Below are 20,367 nucleotides of genomic sequence, written 5' to 3'. Positions count from 1 at the left end.
GTGATCTAAACATATTTATTTTTAGCAACTGCTGAATAATAGAGGTCTAGGGTCATTATAGTTTGCAGCATGATTAAGTGAAGGGCTCTCAATTTTTATCAAATGATGACTTTTAAATATTGCTTGACATTGATCAAATATGTTAAGAACAATTTCTGATTGCTTGTTTTAAAGATCCAGAGGAATGCAGAGGCGGATCCAGATACCTATCTGGGGGGGGGGGGGGGGGGTCCAAATTTCCTGGGGTGGGGTGTACTATGTTGGAAAAAATATTGAGGCCTTATTTGATAAACGAACAGCTGTGGTCCGACCGGTTTGGACGTTTAAACGAAAACGGCACTGGTCCTAAAAGACGCTTTAATCTTGTCAGTTCCGGTCACCATTCAGATCTTTAGTAGTCTCTTGACTCTGTAATCGGAATGTTTCGGAATATACGTATACGTAAGGTAACATTCCGAAAAGTATAAATCAACTTCCGGGTGACTCATTTTCACGCACTTCACGATCATAACAAAACGCATCCGTCTCCACTGAACAAGGCCTAGATTATAGATTAATTCCACGAGGACGTTAAAAGGTAAGATATTCTTCTAACTCGTGATGTCTCGTGACAATGTGTTGTTAACCAATGACAGCTTATCAAAAGGGCTAACAACCAACTTCAGATAGGCCAACATCGACGTCATTAGCCAATGTCGTTGAGCATATTGAGGACCAGTTTCGTTTTCAATGCAGTATTTCATATAGGATAACATCAGTGTAGGTAATGTGTTAAAAGGCTAATATTTTCTTCAAAATAATTACGAATGACCTATGGTAAAACAATTTGTCTGAGAGTTTTGAGGTGCTGACATCAAAAATCTGCAATGACACAACACATAATACTGATAATTGTGTTATTTATTTATCTAAAACTGCCCTTTTTATCACCAACAGCTGGTAAATTCCTTCAGTAGAGTTCTCGGGTGTTCAATTGTTCAAAATGTCCAACCTGAGCGACACCATTTTTGTACATTATGTGAATTACACAGGAGTGACTAATCAACAAAATGAGGTGGTCAGAATTTTTCTAAATAGAAAATGTATTCTGTTTCAGTACGAAACAGTATGGTTAGCTGATTAGTCACTTCTGTGTAATTTGCGTAGTCTACAAAATTGTGTTACTGAGGTGGGAAATTTGGACGATTGCATACCAAGGACTCTGCTGATGAAATCTAGTGGCGGTTGGTGATAATAAGGATAGTTTTTGAAAAATAAATAAACCATTTATTGATATGTGTGAGATACTTGTTGTGTCATAGCCATAGAATTCCACATTTCCTGATAGTACTGACCACACAGAAAAAAACCCATTAAGCTTGATGCTATCTTAAAAATAAGCATCATTATAAAATAGCCTAGTAACATGTTATGACAGTATATAAATGTAAATCCACCAAAGTGTCATATGATCCAGATTGATAAATGAACTGACAATAAATGGGTCATTTCATAACAGGTAATGTTGTGATGCTTGATATGTTATAAACATTGTAGATAGAAAGTACCATAATGCTTATAATGTGTCAAGGTCAGAATAACCTTATCCATACCTCACATCAAGAATGGATTCTATTAGTCTGATGCAAAGTTTACCTAATTGAAGATTATTTCCCATGACTATGTTTGGAAGACACAATTATGACATTGATCTTTAACTTGAATCTCCATTTTTATTTCAGTATATAATGGCTGAGTGCCAAATGCCAACTCGACCCCAAGGTCGAGAAAGACCTCCCCGTCCGCCTCCACCAGGTGGCATACTTGGTCAGGCGAATTTTAGAAGCATGCAGAAGTGTCACGATAAGGCCTACGAGAACATAGAGAAGGGCCTGTCTCTGGACGAGCAGGGTCAGATAGACGCTGCAGTTAAGTCATACGAGGATGGGTTAAAAAACCTGTCACAAGCTCTGGACATGGATGCTGAGAAAGTTTGCGAAAAGGATGAAGACAAAGATACGGCGAAACAAATGCAGCAGAAAATGACAAAGACAAAGTTGCAGATAACGTACAGGCTGCAAACACTTCAGGCTCAAATAATGTCCGAGGTGAATAACCACACAAACGGTCACGCATCATTAGAGAGTGCAATGGACATTGAATCCCCACCATCATATGAACAAGCCATGTCTAGGACAGATTCAAACATGAGTGAGGAGGCTTTTGTTTCTATTGGTGACAGTATCATGAGTGACTCACAGAGTGGATTGGACTCGTTAGAATCAAATGCTACTGAAATATTGTCAATCTCTGATGGTGTCCAGATATTTTACATTTCTCCTGAAGGCTTTGTGAGTGCTCCTTCCTACCCCTCTGCTCTAAGAATCGCAAAGTTTAACGAGAACTCTTTGAGTGAGGGAAGTAACATACAGAGACCACCAGCCTTCCTTCAGGTCCACGACTGGTACTACCCCTTGGTGCCTGGGACCTCGCCTGCACTGAGGGCCACCAATGGGGCCTACATATTCCCCGATATGTCCTCACAACAGCAAGGTATTCCAAAAGACTTTGGATTGTTCTCATTCTAGATAAAAGCTGGCAATCAATCCTAAAGGCTAGAAATAATTTAAATATAAAAAGGTCTCCTTAAATTTTTAGAAAGGGACTGATATTTGTATGAGAGAATTATTAACTCATTTTTTTTTCAATTTCACTAAGATAATTATTGTGTAGTGAGTAGATTTATTTTTTATTTTTTGATCTATTATGTTTCTTTTTTGAATGAAGGAAGACAATGTATTAGTTCTGGTTTTTCTGATGTAACTGAGTGTAACTTTAAAAAAGAAATTATTTGTTCAAATTGTTTTATTCCTGCTTAGCTCATTTACATAGTGCATGTATTAATATTTAGAAATGAAAGGAACTTGAATTTTGAAATATCTGACAGTTCCAATCATCCAATCATAAAAAAGCAATATACCGTATTTGCCATAAATAGTACCCCTCCCCCTATAACTACCCTCCCCCTCTTTTGTTGACTGTGAAAGGAATTGGAATTATATAAACTTCTCCCAGGCCTGGTCAGTGATTTATATTACATTTGTACTTACACTTTAATGCAGAGACTTAAGTGTGATGATCATGACTGAGCTTCCTGTGAAGTTTCCAAACCTCCAGTCACACTAGTAGTGAAACAGCAGTTAAAGTTTCAGAACTTTTTCTGTATCTCACATTTTATTATCCAAATAAGCCACCCCTTAACCCAATTTTGTAAGTGCCCATTGCACTAATTACGATGATTACAGTAAGTGTGATGATTCAAGTGAACTTTTAAAGAAAACATTAAAAGAAACCCACTGATTTGATTTTGTATAGGTGCAGCTGTGGGACTTATTTTGCCTGAAAACATTTCTGGTGAGGAGAGACAAAACTTTGAGAGAACACTTGGGTCATTGACCTTACTCCAGGAGCAGCAGCCCAGCCCTGTCAGCCCCTCAGCCCCACCACTGGCAGCCACAGGGGACAGTAAGGCGGGATGGTCATCGGAGGCCACCGCAGGTGAAAGGGATCAAACAAAGGGACCACAGGAGGGGGTTGTAGGGGGCAAAACTGAACAGGAGGAAACCAGAGCAAAGACAGCTTCTGGACAAGCAGGGGAGACAACTACATCAGAGAAGATTTCCAAAGGAATAACAGTTGGTGAGTATTGTTATATATATTTTTTTATATATATTTAGCTTCTAAAATTATTTCTATTTTTGAAACTCTCCTGTGTGTCAATGATCTTAATTCAAGTTTGTTTATTCTAAAGACAAAATTCTTTACTCCATCCAGCAGTTTACACATTGTCTAGATTTTTTTGAGCAGTATCAATTGAAATCACTTGCAAGTATGTATCTCAGTACAGTAGTGTGTTGGATTCATTTCTGTGTACTTTTCAAACATTTTTGTCCATAAATATAGGGGCAAAAAACTTACAATAATTATTCAAGAATATTCCTATATTGTGATTTGATTGGCAGCTGCTGACTGGATATCTTGGGGAGTTGGAAAAGGTGCCGAGAAAACCAGTAATTTGATCAGGCTTGGATCAGAAAAAGTTAGAGAAAGGCTGAAGCCAGAGGAAAAAGCTGCGGAGATTGACCCTCGTTTACAGTCGGGTGCACGTTATGCCAGGTCAGGGGCCAATGTCGCTATCAAAGTTAGCTCATTTATAAGTAAGTCAAGGTCAATCTTTAACAAATTAATTCTGGCATAATTTGAAAATGAAAATAGAAATGATGAGCAACAACACCACTGAATCCGGTACAAAATGTAATGTTTGATTTACATCCTACGTGCTGACATGTTTCAGCCAAAGGGAGGCCGTCTTCAGAGCACAGTTATATGATGTTTGCAACTATGGTACAATGACAATAAAGGTCATGTGACTAGTACAATAGAGAATAACTGGGATGTCATCAAGTTGCTAAGAGTTACATCCTGAAAGGGTGAAATGCTTTAGCCATTTTTGATTGGTGCATAATAGAATAAGTGCTAAATAATTTCAGTGTGATGCACTAAAAGATTCATGGTAAATGTGAATGTATGAATTGTAGTATCAAAATATTTACAATGTAGCAGAGGTGATTAAAGGATCAGAAATAAGGGATAGTAAACATAAAATTAAATGTATCAAAAGGGCTCAAACAAGCAAAACTCGTAAGGTTATTGTTCTGTCTCTTAAGGAATGGAAATGGTAATAGAAAGAATATTAAGCATGATTAAATTGTCAATAAGCATGTGAGCAGTTCTAGAATGTTAGATAAGAATAAGCCCCGAAGAAGAAAAGGTCCTCGCATCAGAGAGTTCTGTAGGGTGATCCTGTGACATCAGCGATAATAATATCAAGTTGTATAGATGGTTGGTACAGTACAGTTCTGGCAGAATTTGTTCATTAATTCTTACAAAGGAGGTAGATACTGTTTATCTGCCCATTATTTCATCTGTCTATCTGTATGTAAATCCAATTTCATTAAATTTTAGTCAGTTATATATGGCAAGTGAATGACTCCTATAAAATTTCAAGGCTATAGGTGAAAGGTGAAATTCATGGGTGAAAATTTTGAATTCTGGTAGGCACACATTTTTTTCACTGTAGTTACTTCATTTCCAAATGAATTTTGATAAAACTTCATAAAATTGTCATTTATGAAAACTTAGATCCTTGTATGAGTTTGTGTTTCACAGTGACAAGGTCAAGATCATCATTACTTATATCTGAGTTTGTGTTTCACAGTGACAAGGTCAAGATCATCATTACTTATATCTGAGTTTGTGTTTCACAGTGACAAGGTCAAGATCATCATTACTTATATCTGAGTTTGTGTTTCACAGTGACAAGGTCAAGATCATCATTACTTATATCTGAGTTTGTGTTTCACAGTGACAAGGTCAAGATCATCATTACTTATATCTGAGTTTGTGTTTCACAGTGACAAGGTCAAGATCATCATTACTTATATCAAAAAACTTTGTCAGTAATCAGTTTTCCCTGCTAAATGTCCAGCATAAAGTGTAGTCCCATGAATGCTTTACCTGTTGGTAGTACATGTAGTGACTGTGTTAAGTAGTACCCTGCCTTAAGCTTAGTATTTCAGTAAGGTTGCCCTCTAAAAGTGGGCATCAGATCCACACTGTTGCTGAAAAGCAAATACACCAACATACCAACTCCAACACACATACATCAGACACATTGAGGCACATCCTTAAGATTGACAATGATGGTAAACCCTGTAAATCAGATCATTATCATCACTTTAATGATATAATTTCTGAACAGGTGCTTGTCGAGCATCATACAATAAGTAGTTTCAAATGTGTGAATGATTAAAAAAAAAGTTTTTCAATGTGTCAAATGTCACCATAAATTTGTATGCCCTGCCAAAAAATGAATTGCTGGTTAAGTTTCTATTGAGAAGATGCAAAATATTTGCTCTCTGATAGACTTTAGTACACAAGAGGGGATTTGTATTGTTCTTAATGGCTTGTTATAAGTATTATTCATTATATAACATTGTAAATTGATGTAAATGTGATGATATATTGAATAAGTCAGAAACATCAACTTATCTCTGTAGTAAACAAGCTAGGGGAGGCAACTGTGGCCGTTGCTAAGGAGGTGGCACCACATATCAGGAAACAGGGTCAGAAAATTCTTCCTAAATCTGTCACAGAAAAGTCTTCAGATGGAAAATCAAAGATTGATGATGTCATAGATGTTGCTGCAACAGGAGTTAAAGGTATGAAATTTATTAAATAAATTTACCTTGTTATAAAAATTCTCTGCTGCAAAAGTCAATGAGCCCCCTTATCTCGATTCAGAACTGGCCAGCTGTGGTATATTATGTCAGTGGCTTCTTGCACATCTATGACCAAATACTAAACAAATCATAGCCGAATCCTTTTGTTTGATTCATCCTCTTTTGCAATTAAGTGTTCATAAGCTTATATGTAGACAAATTGACGTCAAACTCCTACATAAATTACCCTTTGTGTACATACACTCCACTGGTCATTTGTCTGACAAAGGTGACATATCATTTTGGAGTATGTATCGTACTAGACATTGAACCGTCACACATACACTCTGAATTGGTTGTACTATATGAATCTTTCTGCAATCTATACTTTTCAAGCAGAAGGAATATGTTTGGGAAGTAGCTTTTATTGTGCTGATATAACATTAAATTGTATAAAATTTGTTGCAGGATTTGGAACTGTTTATATCTCCCTTGAATCAGCTGCAAAAGTGTTGGCTAGAAATATTGCTCAAGAAACCGTCCATACTGTTGACCACAAGTAAGTGACAAATCCTATGTATGGTCAGAGAAATGATTTTCGGTAAATACGCAGGATCTATGTACCTTTCTGTTTTAAAATACAGCACCTACTCTTTGGTGTAAATGGGGATCATTTGACCCATTCCATATTGAAATGCAATGAATAAACAACAAGATTAATGTACATTCTAAGATTTTTCAAATTTTTCGAAAATGTATTTTTTCTAAGAAATTGATCATTCAGGATGTGAAAGTCCAGTTTTTAACACTTTCATTGCAAACTCTCCCAATTTCAGAGTATCAAGATCCTGTTTTTAAAACAAAAAAATAGGCTCAACATGAACACCACACCAGAGACAACATAAAAATTCACTTCTTGTTCAGGTGAAAATCTAAGAAGAGCTACCATACCATGATATAGCATATTTCCTATGCTTATTTCTTGTATAAAACACAGATATATGTACTTGTATAAAACACAGATATATGTACTTGTATAGCTACATAATGAAGAGCTTAGATATTTTGTGGTGAATGTAGGTCTGTCAAATAAGTGAACAACTTTTTAAAATAACTAAACCGCAGAAATGCATAATATTGGGATTATAAGTTGTAAAATTAGGCTCACAGAGGGGTAGCGTTATGATATTTATTACTTTGTTGACCAGATATGGACAGAGTGCCAGTAAGCTGACAGAGAATACATTGTACACGATGGGAAATGTGGCCATGACAGCATACAACGTGGACCAGCTCGGTATCAAGGCCCTGGCCAAGCGGGCCGCCAAGGCGACAGGGAAGGAGGTCGTCAAGGACTTCTGCACGGCTCGATCCAACAAAGGAATGCCACAATAAAATACCCACCTTTTATTTCAGATCTGTGATAGGATTGTTGAAGGCCAGCTTTTCTAGTTCTTGTCGTCCAATTTGTTTATTATGGCACAAGAAATGTTGATCGATATGATGGACAAAATTCATTTGACTTAAAGGTCAACTCCATGCTTTCATGATGTTTCTAAGCTTGGTTTAGATATTCCCTTATTTCCAAAGCTTTTGTTATTGGGAAAATTCACTTAATGATAAATCCTTGTTAACATATGATTATTTTATGAAACTGAAGCCAGGCCCTCTAGGATCAACTGTACACGTCAAGTTTATAGGTACGTAACCGTACATGTATTGCAAATGATAAGCTCAACAAGATGCTATCACCTACCGGGGTATGTAATAAGAATTTTAACAAATTTTAGTAGGTGTTTGAGAATTAACACTATATCAGGTATAAAAATGTTTTATACTACATGTATTATCAAAGTGAATTCATAAAGTTAATTTATTATAATACTAGAGACTAATGAGCGAGTATTCAGGACTTACGAGGTACCAACAGACCGAGTGATAAGACTTTCCACTTGTTTGGTGTCAAACATGTAACATTGGTGACTTATGTTCTAGACTGATAATCAGTTCCCCTGGTTGGTCTCTATACCCAATTATTTGTTTATACATGTATATCCTGTATGATGAAAAATATAATTTGTTGTGCCATTTGAAATTTATCTATGTAGAAATGCCCTAATATAGTTAATGAGTAGTTTTACATCCATGTCACTACAGATTGGTTTGGTTATCTAGCGGACACATGAATATCTAATATTGCTAGGTATTAAGACCTTATTATAATTATTATCTGATTTTGCTTGGTACAAGTACCTTAATATATCTCATATCTGGTATGACAAGGTACAATACCCTAACACATTTCATATCCGGTATGACAAGATACAATACCCTAACACATTTCATCTCTGGTGTGACAAGGTACAATACCCTAACACATTTCATATCTGGCATGACAAGGTACAATACCCGAACACATTTCATATCTCGTATGACAAGGTACAATACCCTAACACATTTCATATTTGGTATGACAAGGTACAATACCCGAACACATTACGTATCTGATATGACAAGGTACAATACCCTAACACATTTCATATCTGGTATGACAAGATACAATACCCTAACACATTTCATATCTGGTGTGACAAGGTACAATACCCTAACACATTTCATATCTGGTATGACAAGGTACAATACCCTAACACATAACATATCCGGTATGACAAGGTACAATACCCTAACACATTTCATATCTGGTATGACAAGGTACAATACCCTAACACATTTCGTATCTGGTATGACAAGGTACAATACCCTAACACATTTCATATCTGCTTGTTTAACATCTGGTATAACTAAGTCTGGACATGTGTTTAATTCTTTGTATAAGAAAAACATCTACATAGTACCAGTTATATTGCTGTATTACAGCGGACCTTACTTCTATATCGACAATGATATATGTTACATGTTTAGTGTTAAATTGATGTTAATGAAATCAAATACAAGGATAAGGATGAAATCAAATACAAGGATAAGGATGAAATCAAATCCAAGGATAAGGATTAAATCAAATACAAGGATAAGGATTAAATCAAATACAAGGATAAGGAGGTTTATTTGTTTAGAGATTTATCTCTTTACCGGTTTGTGTCGATATTGATTGGCATTATTCTACTTATAAGAACAGATGTGTGAAATAAACTAACGACGGGATCCAGACCCACCAGGAAACAGTTATGTTGCTAATATCACCTATATACATGTGCAATAAAACCTACATTTTCAATTATTTAAAGGATTTTTTAAATTCTATAATAATTTCCAGTTCCATGATATTATATATGTGTGTATTAATCAAATACTTACTCTGTAAGGAGATCCTAATGACTTTAACATGACAAGGTTGTACTGTATATAATATTGTATTTATTTAAGTCTGCCAAGACAACCCTATTATTACCCTGGGAATTATGGTAAAAAGCATTTTCCCTTAATGTAATGCACTGTTGTGTTATTGAGGCATTACCAGGCAGTTGAATGGTTAACATGGTCTGCAGTCTTCAGGGATTACATAGTAAACACTCTGTACATCTGTGTGGCGTGTCTGTGCGCTGTAAAAGTTACATCAACATCACAATTATACCTGTTAGATGGTCATCAGTGAAGGTCAAAGGTCAAACTTATCAATATTCTGTGTATATCTTTGTTAGTTCCCATCATTTGTCTTTATTATTAGTTTAGCACTGCATATCAAAAACATTTGAATACCAATCATAAGTGTTGATGTACATTGAGGAAATAATTATAATTAAACTTAAAATTAGATTATCAATGTTGTTTGAAAATAGAACAAATCATGGTGTAAATTATTTATTCTTGTGCATAGGAAAAGGTCCTGACATAAATATAAATGTATTCTTAGTAAATTAGCTGGACTTAGTACATTGACTGGACTAATTCATTTGTTTCATCAGAGCATTGAAGTCCATCCGTGTTCAGTGATGTGATAGTATGTTGATCCAGTTGCCTCCCCTTGTCTACATCAGAACAGAAAAATGATTACCTATAGTTCTAGAGAATAGCAGCACACAAAGCGATGGTTCTTACATGTTACAATCATAAAAGTCTCACCAGAGACTTAAATATGGCTGTATATTAGATTTATATTTAAGTTCTGTATCCTGTCTGGTTATCGAGTGTAATCACCGGAAGACCACTGACTATAGTACAGTACTGGTCTAAAATTACTTCAGTACTGGGCTTAAAAACATGTAGTACTGATGAACAATGTGTAGCACCAGTCTGAACATCATGCAGTATTTAATAGTTGTGACACCTTCTACACACAACTGTATGTAAGTAAAAAGTCGTTTGTATAAGGATTACATCAACTTTGATAAGTACTTAAAACTTTGATATTACAATAGTGCATGGCTACTACCTAGTATATTATTGTGGGACTGCTAGAAGTTACATTCCACCTAATATTTACACATGAATGATTGTAAATTCCATTTGTTCACAAATAAACTTGAACACCGTTGACCAGAAACCTCATTTTGTAGAGGGAATCTCTTCAAATTTAGTTTCTGCATTTTAATACCTATGCGTTATTTTTCTTCATCCCGTTTTTAATTGTTGCCTGGTAACAAACCCTTGTACCAAGTACTATCTACACATGTCAAGGTAATACTCGATCTATGTTGTAAATACAGTGTTGTGTTTGTGGTCATAGCTCATATGGCAGAACATAAATGTCTAAACATCAATGTTTGGTTTAGTGGTCGGGCGCCATGCTATTTTCCTCTATTTTGTCTATTTAAATCGTTGTCAGACAAAGGATGTGACTGTTTAGTTGTCGAGATTGTCTATAACATGTTTACTGTGATAAATAAAATTATTGTTGGCTTATAAACTATTTACATCTGTTATCTTTTCTGTACCAATCAAGACCTCCACGGTTAAAATGCCATGGGTTGTGTTATGGTAATTTTACTCTTATTAATATTTTGAAAGATATCCTTTTGGTGATTAAACACCAAAATTTTGTGTATCCATCTATTGATATTTGTATAATATTTAGATGAAAATTGACCAATAGGTCTAGTGGATAGTCGAGTTATCTGATACAGGGGAGATAAGTACATTACGCTCTGGCAACATCCTGTGTTTTTCTTCCAAAATTTCATGATCAGTCAGATAAATTATGTTCCAATCCACGTTTTTCATAAAGTATTTTTTTTTAATAATGAGTAGAAAATAATTTATAAGTTTTTTTATCGATAGCTACATAAAAATCAGTGCCATATTGCACCACTTCAAGGGAGATAAATCTTGCAATCTTACCAGTCTTCCCTATATCTGGCTGCAATAGCACAATTACTTGTTAATTTATCTGAGTTTAACAAATATATAAGGAAAGACACAACATGTATACAAATAAATGTTATTAGAGATTTTCACTTTTGTTAAATTTTCTAACCGAAATCTGTAATAGTACCTCTCCACCTCTATCACATCTAAACAGGAAGTGCCTTTGGAAAATATTAACCTATGAAATTTGTTTTCTGTTGACTGTCTTTATGTACTTCATACATTGAAACTTTGTTAATCTCCCTGGCTGGATACAAATATATCAAGGATGGAATTACATTGTAGAGATATTCTTGAATTAATGCATTCAGTTTGTTATGCGAGTGTTTTCCCCAGAAACAAGTGTTTTGATGCAAGATGTTCCATATATCAATTGTTCTGTGGGTGAACTTTTTCAGGATATTGGTGTCCAGAGAAGAAGTTCCATTAGAAATCTGGGTTGAACTTTTCCGCAACCGAGTCCTAGGTGTCAACCTCTGAAACCTCCAGTGAGGGAGAAAGTCTGAAATACGACTGAAACTGCTTTGCTCAATTTATCTTTGTTTTTATGCATCAAAAAAACTCCAAATAGCATTCATTTGATTCAAACACACCTGTTATGATCATTACACACCTTCTGCAGTAACCAGGAGATCACTTGACCACAGAATGTAGATTTGGAGTTTCGGTGAGTTTGCATGGACTTGAATCAGGAAGTTTCAAGGGAGATTGGTAAATTTTGGTCAAAAGGAGTCTCCCTCCCAATGAGAGAGGGTTGACAGCTATACCCTCCTAATGAGGGAGGGTTGACAGCTATACCCTCCTAATGAGGGAGGGCCGACAGCTATACCCTCCTAATGAGGGAGGGTTGACAGCTATACCCTCCTAATGAGGGAGGTTTGACAGCTATACCCTCCTAATGAGGGAGGTTTGACAGCTATACTGAGTTACAATCATTTCATTCACACTACACATTACACTCATCAACAGTAACAGATGACAAAACAAAGTTTATATATTTATATTTAGTTTTTTAATTTTTCATATAAAAATCTTGACACGTTGATCAATCTGACCTGATATGTGACGTAATATTGCTAGAGCGATGGTACATGTATACATATTTGGTAAATGTTAGGGACCAACATAAACACAACGTCAGACATTCCGATCCTTAGAAACGTAGGTCTATAGAAATAAACATAGGTCTATAGAAACACTGGTTCGAAAAATCACAGCTGATATACACAAACCTTCTGGTAAATGTTGATAAAACTTCACATGTTATACAATTTACAATATTAAAGCAAGACAAATTTTCAGTGGAAAAAAAATGCCAATATTTCTTAAATAAGATCTTATAAAACTGAACAAACTAAATAACGTCTGTTCTGATTTTGGGAAATGATGCAAATCAAAACTTTGGACACTAAAGGTAAAATAATATTGATCTTTGGAAAGAATATGAATTCAAGTACGTGGAAATAGAAAAATCCTTTTTAGTTTAATGCTGTATACTGATGGTAACATTATAAAAGACTGGAGACAACAATAAAATGTAATTAAGTTTTGATTTTTGTGAGCAATATCATGATTGGAGCGTTGCTCCTCAGCAGTATGACATGCCAGTGTAGGTACAGCAGGTCGTTTTGATTAATAAGTTAATATACACTTCAACACATTAGCATGTCTATCAGATGGTGGAAACTTACAAAATACATTTCAGAATAGAAAAAAAACACCAAGGAATTTGTTATATTTCCGAAAAACTGAGCTATCAGAAACTGTAAAGCAACACTGATCAAAGAAACAGCCTTGCTTACTTAAAACAGACCATCTTAAGGGAAATTCAGGTAAGAGCCCTGACATGAGATTTCAGCCTCACACTCATGAGATCCAGGTAATGTAAGGGGACCCCCCAAATGAGATTTCAGCCAAGTCCTCAATTGGAATACCTGCTAAAACTTCCAATGGGATTTCAGCTAAGCTGTCTCCTCAAATGAAATCCCAGCTGAGGTGACCAAACACAGAATTTTAACTTAACTGACCACTTTGTTAGTCCAGCTGAACAGTAAGTGGATAATGTTAGGATGGAATGTAAACTTGATGGTTTTGCTCCTTGGCTATTTCAGAAAGACTTGGACCTGTTATAGTACAGACTTCCAAATCAACTGCTGTGAATCTCGGACAACATACACGCTGTTCACTGCAACGACACCCAAATCACAGCTTAGATGCAAACACTCAACTGACACAGCACTTCCACTCAATCTTAGTCACATAAACTCTTTTAACAGTCATCTTATGACCAATACATATGTTAAAGTTTCTTTTTTTCACAAATCACTCTCAAATAAACACGTCAAGGAATTCTATGAAGCTGATGTAAAAAATATACCCAAAGTCAAAAGATTTATGATTTGGACTCAATATCGGCATTAAATCCATTAAATTAAATATTCATTTCTGAATGATTTTGACCATGATAGATTGATCTGCTTTCAACGTTACCTACCAGTTTGATACTTTGACATTTCCTGACAAAAAGAAATTAACTTTAATCAAGGAGAAGAATGGAATCAACAGTTTTAAGGGAGATATTTGGATAAAGTTCTGAGCCTGTATTCATGAAAAATTCAAATCCTTGTTCCAGTAAAATAATTCTTCAAATTGCACATTTTTACAATTATTTGGAGGACCTTTGGAGATACTGCATTCCAATGTCTTCACTTAACTTCTTGACCGCTACATTATTTCAGCAAGTTACAATAAAGTGAGTTTGAGCCTAGAATTTGTGCCTGAGCAATACTGGATTAATAAATACAGGCCCAGGGTAATACTGGGTATTCTGTGATACTGTAGACCAAGTCTACAACTCACCATTACAAAACTTCAACTTAGAAAAGAATTCTTCATACTAATACTCTCAGAAAAATAATTTGCAGCACACTGATGTGTATACAATGTAAACAATGTTATAATAGATGTTTCATACACAAATTCATTTGCACCAAGTCTGATACATTCTCACTCCGTCCATTTTCTCAGACAAATAAAAACAATTAGTTCAATATTACATACACTTCTTACAAATGTCTATGTACAAATTTCTTTTTCCTTTACATCATAAAATTGACTCAGGAAACCGAATTCTGAATTTACAAATTTATAAAAATGTTCATGCAAATGTAATACATATTTGCATAATTGATTTGAAAACATAATAAGAATAATAATGCAATGCTTTATAGTAAAGGGAGGAAACTCCTACCTCACAATGAAGGGCTATAATTCATAAATTAGACAAACATCTAGTGACCTGAGGGGTTATACATATTCCTCTTCCTCCTGGTGAACTTCGATCTCTGGGGATCCGTCTAGATTGTCACCATCCGGGAGGGATGCTATGTCACGAAACACACCTACTAACTTCTCAAAACTTGGGCCCCAATTTAAGAATTCATCCCAGTTAAATGTACCATTGATTGGCTTAGCACCATTTGCGGGACCATCCTCCGAGGACCCGAAGGAATCACCATTTGAAGTCCGTCCATCTGATATGAACTTTCTATGATTATTATTATTGTGAGAGTTATAATCCTGATTCTCATTTTCCACCTCTGCCAGTTTTGATAAGATCAAGTTTGATGAATCAAAGTCATTTCGAGGCCTTTCATTCTCATACTCAAACTCGGAGCATGTGAACGAGTCATTTGCACTTTCCTCGGAGCTTGAGTCCGGGGCTTCTAACACAGAACTGTTGTGTATGTAGGGTGGGTGGTGTCCATGACTTGCACTAGACGAAGACACCATTTCCACCATGCTCTCGGGACTAGGTGGCTGGGGACGGGTATTAAGTTTTTTAACTTCCCCATATGTGAGGCCCTTAACCTGGCGTGGCTGTGGAGGCTGCACCTTGACAGGGTTGCCCCTGAGCTGGGAGGGGTGGCCCTGAGGAAGAGATGGAGGACGAGCCACTGAGGAACTGGAACTGTGACTATGATGACTGGCAAGACTGTGCTCAGAGTCTGTCCGACTGTGATGTACGTGGTCAGACAGTGGTGTCCCCCGTACATTAGGGTTGGTCAAGGGACTGTACCTCATGTGTGGTGACTGCCTAGAAAGGTGGTTCATGGGGCTGTTCCTGGCCCCTTGTACCGCGGGACTATTGCATGCTGAATTGTGTAGTTGAGAGGGGTCCAGCAGAGCAGGACTGTGGGTCATTCCTTGACGACCATAAGGAGATGGACTCTCCCTGATGGGCGCGGAGCTGCGGCCGTGCCCAGGCACGGTCTGAGGACTGGGACCATGCCTAGAGGAATGTTTATTGTGAGGTTTATTGTGTATATTGTTTAGGTGGGAGTGATGTGGGTAAGGATGTTTGTTTACCCCACGGTAATCACGATAATGTGCCACCACATCAATGTCTGACGGAGCAATACTACTGGCATTGTCTATATCGTAATGCTCCGGGATGTCCTCACTTGTCATATGCATGTTGATAGCATCACCATTGTCTATAATAACAGTTCCGTCATCAATCTCCAGAGGAAATTGTTTGCGATGCTGCCTGTCTGAGCTTATGATATCAGGCCTGTTGGGCTGATTGCGTCTTGCAGTGAGTCCCTGATCAATGTGGGAGCTGATGAAATCCTCCTCTGTTGGGTGGTCGCCGTACCCAGAGTCCTGATGACTATGTGCACTGTTGTCGGTGAAATTCTTATTCACATGAGCATTGCCATTCATTTTGGCATTTCCCGATTTTGATTTATTCTGTTGCCGTCGTCTGATACGACAGAAGATAAACACAGCCACGATCACAATAATGAGAACTCCAAAGAATGCTATCACCACAATAACACCAATGCCGATTCCAGCAGCATCATCAACAGTGGGACCACATTGTACTTCCTCCCCTACTGGGGTACACGCACGATCTCCACACGGTGAGTCGGAGCAAAGAGCAGAACATCCGTTCTCTACACCTGAGGAAGGTACCACAACAAATCGGTCAGTTGTACCATTGAGTGTGATCGGTTGATTGTCCAGACGGAATACAGAAATACAGCCGCCAAAACCTGGTTAATGAAGAGAAGAGCTTGATTAGGACAAACTTGGACAAGATATTTACGCTTACATAAAGGTGCATTCTAAACGTCGGTGACTATATGTATATGTATATGGTACATGTTTAATAGGATCTTATGTCCCAAAAAACAAACCATAATAAAAAGACAATTCTTGGTGTATTGATAAATGATCAATATTTTACTCAGAGGCTGAATATATATTCGTATTTAATAACAAATATTTACCCCATCTATGAGTACAACTGTTACTGATCAAGAAACCATGAATATCAATACATGCATCCTTACATAGGATTTGATTTTAAAATGTCATTAATTACAAGTGATATATTACTACACAGATTCTCTTAAAATATTTCAGGCTTTTTCTTGGTTGAATGCTTTTTAAAAAAACATTGGTCTTTAACAGTAAAATATTTCACAGTTATATAATGTATCTCTCTAAGGTTTTATATTATCGGGACAGCATACCTTGTCGACTGACATCTCCATTAGATGAGGAAGATGAAGGATCACCTCCTAGGGCTAAAGTGGTCACTTTAGGGTCAGAGAACAGGAAGGCAGAGGTCAAATCCTTGGTAGTTCCTGGGGAACCCTGTACGGTCAGACTGACCTGTGTACCTACAGTATATAAAATAAACCATTAACTGACCATACATTTAGAAAAATAATAATGATCACCAACTTAAAATGATGAAACTGATCCTACACGGCTGAATTCAGTTCAGGATATTTTCTTGGGCTGTTAAATCTGTGATAGTTATTTCTTGTGAAGATTTAAATTTACAAAGGAAACAACAGAAATGTATAAATGAATGTACAGAAGCTGTAACCTTGCCTGTTTGTGCAGTTTTTACCTGATGATTGACCTATTGGTGTTTACCTGTGACAGAGATGGTGACGTTGTACCAGTTACCATCGGATACCTGGACAGACAATAGTTGTACTGTCTGTATTCCCTGCTTCAGTATACTGTACTGCAGTCTGCCTTCTATTACCTGGTAGACAAATAATCATTAACGTGAATCAACATTTCTTAGAATGACTGTAACTTATTCCTATGTTCAATGTCTAGTGTTATTATGATCTTGATCAACCCAGAGATACCTCAATTATCCATTATTGTTTTCCACAAATTTCAGATTATTATCAGAAGATTCGCTCAGTTTTCGGAGCTGAGGTATAAGTAGATTTGTCTATGCCTGTCTCTGTTCCAGTTGTTGTCTTTCCTTCATTTCCTTACAATACGGTTACTATGACTTTACATCATTTACTTATTTGATTTCCATGCCATAATACATGTGCACATTTATACAATTTTCTGATGAAGATACAATTTTATGTCATTTCTTTGCCTGATTACATTAACTTGTGATAATAAATATCTATGTTATTTCCTTGTCATTAAAATCTTTACCTGCTATAAATATTGTACATTTTATCATACATTGTATCTTGACCATATGTAAGATGAGCTTAATGCTCAATATCCTATCAAGAATAAATAAAGCCTTTATTATTATTATTATAATTATAACGAATTTCTATTTTGACAACAACACTTACAGATAGAAGGGCGCTATAGTCCGAGTTCTGAGAGGCATAGAACAGGAGACCATTTTGAGCTGTAGTGCGGAATCTGATGAACACACTGGAAGTGTCAGTGGCCCGCCTCTTCCTGTTGGTTGCCGTGCCAACGACGCTGTCCCTATAGTAACTTTCCCTCTGTGTGAATTGTACAATTGTGTTGGCACCAAATCCAAGTGGTTTTACTTCTGAAACAGCAAAAACAAAAAACATCATTAATGCTGTAATTCACAACATTCAAAGTATGAAATCACTGTACTCTTACAGCTAAACCCAGGAAAAGATTTTGAATTCTCAACAATGTAAATGACAATGCTTGATCATCTTTGACCAACTCACCAATTTGACAAAAAGTCCCACTGTATTTCTCCGGACACCGACAACGGGCCGTGCTCCATTCGTCCACACAAACACCACCATTGCTGCAGACAATACCTGTACACACACTCTTCCCTTCTGACCTTGGGCAAGTGTCCTTGACCTTCACCTTGGCAAGGTAGCCCGAACGTGTTATCAGGTCACTGTCATTGCAGTAGAAGTTCTTTATGCAGCCAATGAAATCGTGTGTAACAATTTGGTTTCGACTGGTGATTTCTGTGATGTCTCCAATTCCACCAATACTCAACTCCCCGCCGAGATACAGGTTCCTGTAAACAGAGGTACACACTGTTATAAAATGATAGACTATCGCCTACTAACGGGTTAAAGCCTTGATCAGAATGTTAAATGGTTTGGTTATAGAAAAGTATACTTTCCAGGTATCCTTATTTGATTTATTTATCGCTNGGGAAGGGGGCTGAACACAGAACAGCTTTAACTATGGAAGCTGAGACTTTTATTTTGTCAAAAGGGTGTCTTGTAATATTTTTATATAATGTTTCAGAGGAAATAAGGAGTGTCCCTCCAAAACCAGCAAGTCTGTGTGTAGGTAATGATATAGCCAAATAAAAATGATTTTATTTGGCTAGATGTCTATATAACCATTAAAATCCTGATAGGGTAAGTCTTTCTATCTGTAAGTGATCCCATGTAACCAAGTCAATGATGTAGGTATTTGTTTTGATGCAATAAGAATGCCTTAAATATATTTTGTGACCTACTTTATAACATACACCAAACAATGTGTGTCTTCTGTACTCTTTGTCACGACAAAAATACAGAGAGATGGTACACAACACACACAGGTCACAACTAATTATTTAAACTCCTTAATATTTCTTCAAACTCTATGATGGAGGACATTGTACATCCTGTTGTAAATAACACCATTAACTCGACCCGGTCTTCCTATAATACATCTACACTGGTAACTAAATCCCTAAATCCAGGCACACATCAAATTTCATGCCAACAGATGAAACATCCACCGCATAGTCATGTGATCCATGTCACAAAAACTCAAGGCAGCCTTTCAATTGTACCCACACACATATAACCATGTACCCTAACACATATAACCGTATATGATATTTTATGCAGAGGAAATACTTTTAATGACGAATTCTGTAGACTGTGTAACTAGAGAGCGTAAATATGGTAGCAGACAGTATCACACGGGTTTATAAGTGGTACAATCACTACAATGTGCGTGCATTCCACCATTAATCGGGTTGGCCGTCTTACAGAATCGCTCAGGCGTGTCTACAGCTTCCATTCACAGACAGATACAATGTAACAGTAATCAAGTTTTTAAACTCCTATATAAAGTTTTGGGTTACATGTTCCTTGTGAGATTAAAGGACAATCAAACAGCCCACTATCTGGCTACAAGTACAAACGTTTTGTCCTTCTCCATCGCTCCATTTTATAGCGTCCATTTTGTCATTACGTTGAATAAGATATCTAACAAATTCTGATGGAAACAATTCAACTACTGTTACTGGGTTGTGTCAATTCTTGATTGTTTTTCACCAAAACGAACGGAGCATATTTTACTATGTGACATTTTGTTGTTGTGATTGTTGAATTCATTTGTCAGTATATATATAATCCCAAATCTTTTGTTGCTTTTAAATGAATTGTTTGTTTTACTTTGATAATTTTCTGCCAAGGTACAGAATTACTCCTTGCCTTTTCAAAACTTGGTCCCAAGGAGGCAATTTCAAGGAGGTCATTTTTGGTATTTTCCT

The 20,367-nt window shown here is 36.5% G+C and overlaps 2 protein-coding genes across 2 annotated transcripts in view; one reads left to right on the top strand and one right to left on the bottom strand.

The window, feature by feature from the left end:
* Positions 1 to 467: 467 nt before the first annotated feature.
* LOC110449685 (spartin-like) lies at positions 468 to 11,117 on the top strand. Its single transcript, XM_021496710.1, has 7 exons — positions 468 to 577; positions 1,722 to 2,532; positions 3,355 to 3,678; positions 4,002 to 4,196; positions 6,099 to 6,260; positions 6,729 to 6,819; positions 7,469 to 11,117. The coding sequence occupies exons 2-7, from the start codon at positions 1,728 to 1,730 to the stop codon at positions 7,653 to 7,655; spliced, it is 1,764 nt and encodes a 587-aa protein (XP_021352385.1). The 5' UTR covers positions 468 to 577; positions 1,722 to 1,727; the 3' UTR covers positions 7,656 to 11,117.
* A 1,464-nt stretch (positions 11,118 to 12,581) lies between these two features.
* Positions 12,582 to 20,367, bottom strand: part of LOC110449684 (cadherin-related tumor suppressor-like) — an 87,892-nt gene continuing 80,106 nt past the window's right edge. Inside the window, exons 14-18 of the mRNA XM_021496709.1 lie at positions 18,578 to 18,885; positions 18,218 to 18,426; positions 17,535 to 17,649; positions 17,123 to 17,272; positions 12,582 to 16,639 (exon numbers count right to left, since the gene is read on the bottom strand). Coding sequence (XP_021352384.1) covers positions 14,889 to 16,639; positions 17,123 to 17,272; positions 17,535 to 17,649; positions 18,218 to 18,426; positions 18,578 to 18,885 — 2,533 coding nt within the window. The 3' untranslated portion in view covers positions 12,582 to 14,888. The remainder of the gene's footprint in view (positions 16,640 to 17,122; positions 17,273 to 17,534; positions 17,650 to 18,217; positions 18,427 to 18,577; positions 18,886 to 20,367) is intronic.

Source organism: Mizuhopecten yessoensis, unplaced genomic scaffold (genome assembly GCF_002113885.1).
Source record: "Mizuhopecten yessoensis strain PY_sf001 unplaced genomic scaffold, ASM211388v2 scaffold4783, whole genome shotgun sequence".
NCBI lineage: Eukaryota > Metazoa > Mollusca > Bivalvia > Pectinida > Pectinidae > Mizuhopecten > Mizuhopecten yessoensis.
The sequence above is the reverse complement of the archived record's forward strand: the minus strand, read 5'-3'. Positions and strand labels throughout refer to the sequence as shown.

What these genes read in the sequence shown, in the direction of transcription:
- LOC110449685 (XM_021496710.1), top strand. Translation starts at nt 1,728, where the DNA reads ATGGCTGAGTGCCAAATGCCAACTCGACCCCAAGGTCGAGAAAGACCT. An exon ending in TATGTCCTCACAACAGCAAG is followed by an intron (nt 2,533 to 3,354) that starts GTATTCCAAAAG and finishes GATTTTGTATAG; the next exon opens with GTGCAGCTGTGGGACTTATT. An exon ending in GTCCATACTGTTGACCACAA is followed by an intron (nt 6,820 to 7,468) that starts GTAAGTGACAAA and finishes TTTGTTGACCAG; the next exon opens with ATATGGACAGAGTGCCAGTA.